The sequence below is a fragment of the Gadus macrocephalus genome, chromosome 20 (assembly GCF_031168955.1).
Source record: "Gadus macrocephalus chromosome 20, ASM3116895v1".
In the NCBI taxonomy this organism is placed as follows: Eukaryota; Metazoa; Chordata; class Actinopteri; order Gadiformes; family Gadidae; genus Gadus; species Gadus macrocephalus.
In genome coordinates, this window is record NC_082401.1 from 13,294,221 (window position 1) to 13,304,220 (window position 10,000).

The window sequence follows — 10,000 nt, forward strand, 5'->3', positions numbered from 1 at the left end:
CGCCTCATGGTCACTTGGAGAGGGGGGGGAGACGGAGGGGAGCCAGGGGGGGGTGAGACCCAGGCCGGGGGGGGGGGGGGTCTGCGTGGAGCAGGGGGGGGGGTGAGACCCGGCCCGGACCGGGCAGCGTCTGGGTAGCAGGACCCAGGGGGTCCGGGGCTGAACTTTTGCTGTGTGTTTGTGTTCTGCCGATGAACGCTGGAGCGGGATGCCTTCTCGCCTGCCACGGTGACCGGGATGCTGCATTGGAATATTTATGTTTGTATGTTATTATGAGGGTCTCATGACAGCAAGAACGCAATTCATAGAGGCTATGTGGGTGTGCTTAAGTGTGTTCAGTCTTTTCGACATCTGAAGTCCAGCGTGCACAATCTAGGGCCAACAGCCACACGTGAAGAGCACCTGTCACTCAAGAGAAAGACCAGTAGGAGCGTCGGCTCGTCCCATCAGAAGGCAGCGTGCGCCCCGCCGACCCCGGGCCCGTCTCTGGCCCGTCAATCGGGGACCTCTGGGGAAGAGGGGGTCAAACCTTCAGCCCGCAGGATTATGATGAAGTGAATGAGGATGAGGTCTCGTCTCCATGGGGACAGGTGTTGGAGGAGTAGGCCCGCTGAGGCCGAGGGGTTCCTCCTTTCAGGGCAGACGCCCCGCTGCTGGACTGCGTTGATCCGCTGCGGAGGACAGTCCTCCTCTCAGGAGGATTCGACCGCAGAAGCAACGCCACACGCCATTGGCTGAGAGGGAGCCGTGGGTCGTAATTTAGTGGTGGGGGGGGGGGGGGAGGGGAGGGGGATAGAGGGGGATCAGATCTAGATCATTTATCATAGGAGCAAATGAAATGTGATTTCTATTTCTTTCTCCGTCGCTCTATCACTTTCTCTCTCTCTCTTTCTCTCTCTCTCTCCCTCCCTCGCTCTCTCAGTCCCTCTCTCTCTCTCTCTCTCTCTCTCTCTCTCTCTCTCTCTCTCTCCCTCTCTCTCAGTCCCTCTCTCTCTCAGTCCCTCTCTCTCCCTCTCTCTCAGTCCCTCTCTCTCTCAGTCCCTCTCTCTCCCTCTCTCTCAGTCCCTCTCTCTCCTCTCTATGTCCTCAATGAGTCATCCAGGGGGTTTTGATCCTGGGCAAAGCGTTTCCCAGACCCTCCATGGGGTTCAAACGTCGAGCGTCAGCGTGGAGCAGCAGGGAACAGCCGCCCGCGGCCGTGTGTCACACTGTAGTCACCGGTCGATGGCCGTGGGCACGTGGGTTCCAGGCCTTCCATGCGCCGTTTCCGTTTTCCTCTCGTAGCGTTGGTGTTAACGATCGGAGCTCCCAGTGGACCCGGGACATCAGGGCACCATGTCATGATTCATAGAGACACCGAATGTATTCTGTTGTTGGCTGCTGCTGCTGCTGCTGCGTCAGTCAGTCAGTTAGGGAGCAGAGAAGCTGCTGTCGTGGTTCTCTCGGAGAGAACTTTGACTCCGCAGGCAGCCAGTGGTGGAGCAGTGGCTAATGGTCTGTTGTGTGACCCGGGGAAGGGCGGCACGTGGTTCAGACGTTGTGCCGAAGATCTGCTGCTCTGTGATCATTCTGCTCTGTGATTATTCTGCTCCGATGCGACGTCACAAGAACGGATTGCCGATGGCATGGTTTTCCTTGGTTTTTGTTTTGCAGATGTTTTCCTTTCTAACTTAAAAGGTACTCAACACAGAGGGAAGATCTGAGGAAGGTTAAATGGTTCAGCCAGGGAGGCGAAAGCAGTTGTTTGATCACGCTCGATTTCCTTGAAGTTGCAAACGATGTTTTCCTTAATCCACCGAGGGAATGATCAATAAAACACACATCTGTTTGGTGTGTAGGGCCAAATGGATACACTGATTGTAATACATCCTGTGTGTGTGTGTGTGTGTGTGTGTGTGTGTGTGTGTGTGTGTGTGTGTGTGTGTGTGTGTGTGTGTGTGTGTGTGTGTGTGTGTGTGTGTGTCTTTTCTGTGTGTGCGCTTACACCGGTGTGTTCTTGCTCTTCTGTGTGTCCATTCTCTTTACTGAGAATCTTGTGCTGTGTGTATTCGATGTGTTGTGGGTAACGTGTGTACATTGTGTCACCTATAGGCCGAAAGCAAAACCAAAGGTATGGTCACAGTTGTCGACCAAAAATCAGACCTGAAACTCTTTGATTGTTTGATGCAGGAGCATCCAGGGACGGAGAGATGATGTTACATCGACGCAACCGGAACCGATCTAATCTGATTAGCAGAAAGTATTCCCTTGGAGGATCAGAGAGGATCAAAAGACGGACCAATCACCCGCGTCCCCTGCCTCCGTCGCTCTTTGGAGAAGAGTTGTCTGCGATGGCGACGCAGACACGGGAAGAGGAGCAGAGAGCGGCCCATGTTCAGGCCCGCGGGCCGTCTCGTCAGCACATTCATCAGGCCGGGATAAGGAAACTGTTCCAGGATCAGCCTGCAGAGGGCTGCTGAGGCTGGAGAGGGAGAGAGATTGATGTACACACCCACACACACACACACAGGCTTTATTACTGTGGGTGTGTGTGAGGGTGTGTGTGGATGCACTGTCTACTGTGTGGATTCACTGTCTACTGTGTGCGTGAGTGTTTGTGTGTGTGTGTGTGTGTGTGTCATTGGCAGTGTTTTAGTGGCTTCAAGCAGTGATTACGAAGGCATAGTATCGTATGAAGAATGTGTTTTTTCCTGCTTAAATACTTGAGGAGCCCTTGAACTACAAGCAAATGATCTTTGAGTGAGGGAGAGAGACAGAGAGAGACAGGGAGGGAGACAGAGAGAGACAGAGAGAGACAGAGAGAGACAGGGAGACAAAGGGAGAGAGACAGAGAGAGAGACAGGGAGATAAAGGGAGAGAGACAGAGAGAGAGAGGGAGAGAGACAGAGAGAGACAGGGAGACAAAGGGAGAGAGACAGAGAGAGAGACAGGGAGATAAAGGGAGAGAGACTGAGAGAGAGAGGGAGAGAGACAGAGAGAGACAGGGAGACAAAGGGAGAGAGACAGAGAGAGACAGGGAGATAAAGGGAGAGAGACAGAGAGAGACAGGGAGATAAAGGGAGAGAGAGAGAGAGAGGGAGAGAGACAGAGAGAGACAGGGAGATAAAGGGAGAGAGACAGAGAGAGACAGGGAGATAAAGGGAGAGAGACAGAGAGAGAGAGAGAGAGAGAGAGAGAGAGAGAGAGAGAGAGAGACAGGGAGATGAAGGGAGAGAGAGACATGTAGCTGATATAACTGAGACAAAGAGTAAGAGACGGAGGGAGAAGTGGAAGAGAGAAAGAGAGAGAGAGAGAGAGAGAGAGAGAGAGAGAGAGAGAGAGAGAGAGAGAGAGAGAGAGGCATAGAGAGGGAGACAGAGAAAGAGAGAGAGAGCGGGAGGGAGAGAGAGAGAGAGAGAGAGAGAGAGAGACAACCGTTCTGTACAGAAACACCAGAGTGGCTCTGGATAGAACAGTTGCCCATGGCAACATCCAAACCTGCAAAGACAAATGCAAAATTATGTGGTTCTGCTCTTTTGGAATAATGGTGAAATGATCAGCAATATTTTGTCAGAAGGGGGCATTCAGTAGAAATGTGGGGATGCAATTTTAATTTAATAATGAGGGAACTCAAAATCCTAGCAAGGAAGTTTTGAGATATGCCTTGGCACTATGTGCAGTTCTGTTTATAATGCTAAAAGTGGTTATTTATGCCATGCTGGCCACTACTCAACCCTTTATCAGATATAATGTAAAAGTATCATTGCACACATTTGAGTAAAGTTTCACCGTGTGGCAGGAGTGCAAACCTTTCCTGTGGAGCCTCTGGTTCCAACGTCACGCTCCTCACGTACTTCACCTCCCTGAAGGCTCCTCATCTGATTCTATGGCCGAACTTCCCCAAACTCTATGAGAAGGAGTAGGAGGAGGGGAAGGAGGAGGAGGAGGAGGAGGAGGAGGAGGAGGAGGAGGAGATGGAAGAGCTGCAGGATAAAGAAGAGGAGCAGGGGGAGGAGGAGGAGTGAGAGGAGAGAAAGGATGTGTATGAGGAAGATGGGAAGCAGGGGGAGGAGGAGGAGGAGGAGGAGGAGGAGGAGGAGGAGAAAGAGATGATGGGGAGGAGGAGATGAAGGAGGAGGGCTATGTTGTTTGGCTGCTTGGCCACAGATTACATATCCAAAGGGAATTACATTACCAGCTTTTCCCATGGGTAAACACACACACACACACACACACACACACACACACACACACACACACACACACACACACACACACACACACACACACACACACACACACACACGGGCGCACGCACGCACGCACACACGCGCGGGCGCACGCACGCACACGCACACACACACACACACACACACACACACACACACACACACACACACACACACACACACACACACACACACTTTGTGTCAGATGCACAAGCGGCCATGCGAAAAATTGTGAGGCAAAAAAAGTGAGACAGATAGAGGGAAGAATGTGCATGTGTGTGTACGTGTGAGTCTTGGTTTGTGATTGTACGTGTGGGTGAGTGTCCACAACCTTGTGTGTGATTGTCTGCCTCTTTGTGTTTATGTGTGTGTGTGTGTGTGTGTGTGTGTGTGTGTGTGTGTGTGTGTGTGTGTGTGTGTGTGTGTGTGTGTGTGTGTGTGTGTGTGTGTGTGTGTGTGTGTGTGTGTGTGTTTGTCTTAAGATCCCTGACAAAATGCAAGAGCTTGCGTCACTGAAACGCCTACCTGACGCCTGTGTGTGTCTGTTTATGCATGTGTGTGTGTTTGTGTGTCTATGCCTGTATTTGTGTGTGTAGTGTGTGTTTGAGTATGCGTCTGTGCTTGCGTCTGTATGCATGTGTGTATGCATGCGTAAGTGCTGGTGTGTTGTGTGTGTGTCTGTGTGTGTGTCAAAGCGTGTGTCTGTGTGTGTGTCTATGCGTGCTTTTGTGCGTGTGTGTATGCAGGCCTCAGTGCTGGTGTGTTATGTGTGTGTGTGTGTCTATGCGTGTGTATGTGTGTGTTTGTGTGTGTGTGTGTGTGTGTGTGTGTGTGTGTCTATGCCTGAGCGTGTGTGATGCTAGCTCAACGTTAACCAATGGGATGTGTCGGGCATGCTCTGGAATGTGGACTGTGCCTTGCACAGGCAGAGACCAGGAGGAGATCCGCCAACCTGATACGACAACCCTGTCTCTGGTCCAACCCTGAGACACGTCTGGCCCCTCAGTTACACAGCTAGCCCACCATAGTTCAATAATGCATAGCGAACCCAGCTGCATCCAAACATTATATCCCTGTCGTACCAATGAGTCCTTAATCCTTAGTACCAACAATGGAGGGATTTAGCAGCACTTCCGTGTTTCCATATTGTCAATGCCCATGGACATTGTTCCTATTAATTATGCAGGCATAATTGAATGTCACGCTCTTGTTAACATTGTCTGGCTCCGTGAAGCCCGTTCCTGTGAGCAGAAAGCCCCACTATTAGCCCTACTGCTCACACTGCATCGTCTTCAGGGACGGTTTCATGCAAAGAGCAGTGAAAGTGTTACACAGTGATAAGGAAAGGATCAGATTCTTCATTAACATTTCATCGAGGGACTCTGAAGTTATGGCAGTGTCCTGGCACACAGAAGACTCCCCGCTGTGTTTAAAGATTACTATTGACATGTTATTGGTTCCATGCTACTAGTACTAACTATTATTAGACGACAAAATGTGAAATGGGGACGGTTCTTCTTTCGTTTGCCCAAAGGCTTTTCTTTGGTGCCCGACTAACAAATATTCGAATGGGGAGTAATTAGTTTAGCGTATTTATATATAACCTTTACGAAACCAATATTCATTTGTATTACTCTTGCATTTGCATTCGCTAGGAGGGGATGTTTCTGTAATTAGGTGTTAGGTTGCAACTGCCTTCAAATCCCGTCTCAGATTCAATCCATAGGTCACCACAGGTGAGTTACCTCCGGGAACACACGGACGTCACCTGGCAGGTTTCTGTCTGCTTTGACTCACACCGTGGGATTGAAAGCATGGGGGAGAGGGGGAGGGGGGTGGGGGAAATAATATTTGAACAAATGATTTTAGTTAATTGTCTTGCCACTGACTCTTGTGTAAACTGTTCATGAATTGTGTAGCACGGTCTGCCCACTTGGTGCTCCATTACTCAGGCCTGTGTGACAGTGCGAACATCATTTATTAATGCCTGCTGAGAAGGATCAGTTTCACTGTCAAATAGTGGCTGGACACTTTTCTGCTTCTCTGTAAGCGCTTACTGACTGAGCCTCTGAGTCTTCCAGGCTGTACAATACACTTCCTAGCCTCCTATATATATATATTATTCAAGAAATACAAAAAACAAGATAGCAACATCTATCTCTGTGCAGCTCGGGGAAGAGACACGAAAACCAGATTAGTCGCTGAGAGAACAAGAATGGACTTTTCTGGGCCGACTGTCGCATCAGAACGCTGTGTTGATGGTACATCATCAGAGGCCGTGAGTAGAATGCTTCATTTCTGCACCAAATCGGAGATAGCTTCCAAATATGTGTGGGTATACTTATATTAGTGCAGATAAAAAAAAGGGGTTTAAAATAACTTTTAAATATACTGCTCTCTGCCAAGCCAATTATAACTTTATGAAAGGTTTCTGTGAGCTAAGCATTACTTTTGTACATGTGAACCGGAGTTAGTGCTTTTTTAGCACAAATTGGAACGAGGAAGTGGGACACGTCGATTGGATCAACGCATGGCTTGTGTTCCGTGGGCCGTTGTGTTTTGATGTCACGCGATTTTATTTAGCTGGAGGACACAAGTTCAACATGCTCCGCCATAACCCGGACTGCTGCTCGCTGCTAATGTGTCACGGGTCAGATGAATCCATCCTCATGTCAACGCACTAATAACCAACTCACAACACGGAGGAACGTCTTGTGGTGCTAAACCAAGCATCACATAATCTGCTGGATGACATCATGACCGTTTGAGGCTTTGATTGGATAACAGATCAAACACGCACTTGGCTTTCCTCAAGGGCCTTTGTCATCCGACAAAGTCATGTTTACTCGGAAATGTTTTGCTATTTTTTTCCTGAACCTCCATCTCCTTCCTCCACTAGTCGACATCGTATGCTTTGCGTGACACTGATGAAACATCTTCCCCTTGCGATGGCTGCTCCCCCATCACATCCCGTAGAGACACGCTAATACCTCCGGAGGGCCACACGGAAACAAGTCTCAGTACACAGACAGCCGCTCGCTGCGTTATCCTCCGCTGTACAGTCGCTGGGGAAACATTACGGGGGAAAAGGAGAAGCTTTGAATAATGAATGCAAAGAGCCTATAAGAGAGCCCAGCAGCCTTTGAAGTGACACAACGTACCGCCGTAGAAGCGCACTGCCATCACCGGTGTGCACAGAACGCCAAGAAGAGGAGGGACCACAGACGAGTGCGTGCCTGTGTCTGTCTGTGTGTGTGTGGGTGTGTGTGTTGGTGTGTGTGTTGGTGTGTGTGTGTTGGTGTGTGTGTGTGTGTGTGTGTGTGTGTGTGTGTGTGTGTGTGCGTGTGTGTGTTTTTGTGTTAAATAGCTCAACCGAATATGCTGATATGATATGAGCTGTGAAAGGCTATGGCTTAACCACAATATGATGAAACACACAAATAATTTCTAAAAGATAAAAGATTTTTTCGATTACTATACAAGGCTTGAGTCCTGTAGTTTACACACAATGGAGTCGCCCTTCGGTTCTTTCACACCCCCCCCCCCCCCCCCCCCCCTCTGTGTTAGCTTCTCCGGGGTGGCGGGGGACGTGACAGAGATGAACGTGTCCAGCGTTCTAACCCTAATGAACGCTGTGCTGACATCAAGAAACCAAACTCATCTCCAGACTCCCAGCAGCGCAGAGACGCTGGACCTCGCCTGCCCGCGTTCGGTTACATCACCCGTTTGACTTTGGATCCAGTGACGGCTGGTTAGAACAGGCCGGGATCCGTCCACTGGAACACGCGCGTCTGTAGCTTTAACCTGCCTTACACCGCTGCTGCGGGTCTATGCAGCCAGTTAGCAGACATTTTGATCCTACGTGACTCTGTGTCACGTGAGAATGTGGATTCATGAGCATGCACGATGCATGTTATTAAAGGGGCTGTAGATTGTATTTAGGGGCTATTATCGGAGTGTCATTTGTTTGAAATAGCACTACCATCTGTCAGCTATTGGGAAGTGAAATGCTCCGGGAAAATATCTGTTGGACTCGACTGCGGCTGCTTCTGTCTGAGCCTTTTAGATCCATTTAGACCGCTCCCGGCTCATTTCTGACCGATCAGCGTATCGCTTCCCTGATTGGTTAGGGGAATGCATCTGACCTGTCCATCACAGGTGTGTTTATGCAACGCTCCTCAATGGTGGAGAAACGTAGATAGGGAGGGAGCAGAGAGGAGCCTTTCTTGGTTGATCATTCTCAAAATCTTGCATCTTCGGATCTTTTCTGCTCTCTCTGTCTCTCTCTCTATCCTCATAACTGTGGAATCGTACCGATAGCACCCTCAAGGAGCAGTTAGGGGCTTAGGCGCCTTGCTCAAGGAGGGCTCAGGTAGATTTGAGATAGGTGATCGCCCCAAAGGATTTTAGCTCGGACTGCACCCAACGCCCCGACCTGCCATCTATTTCGTTCTCCATAATTGAGCTCTATTAATTTGATAGAATCCTGTACTTGTAAAGATTGGTTAATACAACTGAATCTAAGGAATTCCTTTTTCTACATTCAGCGCTGGATCTGTTTATTATACGTTGTTGGCGCTGTTTGCACATGCCCAACATCGTACCATCATATGCGGGAACAATGCATGACGTCTCTCTTTCTGTCTCTCCCTCCCTCCCTCCCTCTCTTTCCCGATCTCTCGCTGTCTACCTCTCTCCCTCTCCGCCCCCTCTCTCTCTCCCTCCCTCTCCCCCCTTTCCCTCCCTCTCTCTCCCCCCTTTCTTTCTCCCTCCCTCTCCTCCCTTTCCCTCCCTCTCTCTCCCCCATCTCTATTTCTCCCTCTCTCTCTTTACCCATCTCCCTTTTCCCTCCCTCCCTCTCCCCCTCTCTCTCCCCTTCCCTCCCCCTCCCTCTCTCTCCCTCTCCCTATTCCAATCCCTCTCCCCCCTCTCTCTTTCTCCCTCTCTTTCTCTTTCTCCCTCTCCCCCTCTCTCTCTCCTTCTCCCTCCCTCTCTCCCTGTCCCTCCTCCCCCCCCTCCCCCTCCAGCCACAGAACCAAGGCGTCGGGCTGGCCCCCACCACCACCGCCGCCACCGCCCGGCCCCTGGGGGTCCGCCCAGGGGCCCCCCAATGGCTGGGACATGGGCGCCAGTAGAGAGGGGCGTGACTGCTACATCAAGTAAGGCAACCCATAATGAAACGAGAACCCCCACGTCCCCCAAAATAACAGCGCCCACCCCCCTCCCCCCCCTCTCCAGAAAGGGGCTTCCTTCCCCCCCCCCCCCCTGCTTCTGTATTTTCGAGGCTTTGGCAACCTGTGATTAATCTGGTCGTGTCAAACTCTCACGGGGGGGGGGGGGCGGCGTGCACTTATCTCCACGTGCACTCTCCTCAGAATACTGAATGCCCCCCCCCCCCAGACTGATGCGCAGCCACTGCCTGCTCATGCACACACCACACAGCCCCGCTCAGTCAGGGGGAGGCAGCCCTCGCACAGACACGCACCAGCCCGCTCTGGAGGACGCCAGGCGCGCCGCGTGACCGTGCGTGCGTGTGCGTGTGCGTGTGCGTGCGTGCCACCTTCGTCACCACCTCCGCTGGATTCGTTCTCGGGTGTTTTCCCACCTGGGCGTCTGAATGTTTGTGCCGTGCGACGCCGTCTCTCAACGTCATCCGTCGTTAGGACTCTGTGGCACCGCTGCCCTACAGGTAGGACGAGACTGTCTCTTTTCTTTGCGTGGCTGCTGTGTGCGTGTGGCGGTGATTCATGCGGACTGAGGGGGAGAGGGTGTAGTATTGTTTTCGTGCCTCA

General features: G+C 51.1%; 1 protein-coding gene across 3 annotated transcripts in view; it reads left to right on the plus strand.

The window, feature by feature from the left end:
* frmpd4 (FERM and PDZ domain containing 4) overlaps positions 1-10,000 on the plus strand; it is a 31,015-nt gene that overhangs the window by 1,140 nt on the left and 19,875 nt on the right. For 2 of the 3 annotated variants that reach the window (XM_060039627.1, XM_060039629.1), the window contains exon 2: positions 9,236-9,367. In XM_060039627.1, coding sequence (XP_059895610.1) covers positions 9,236-9,367 — 132 coding nt within the window. Of the gene's footprint in view, positions 1-9,235; positions 9,368-9,664; positions 9,898-10,000 lie in introns of those variants that run through there. The other variant, XM_060039628.1, reaches the window with a different exon arrangement.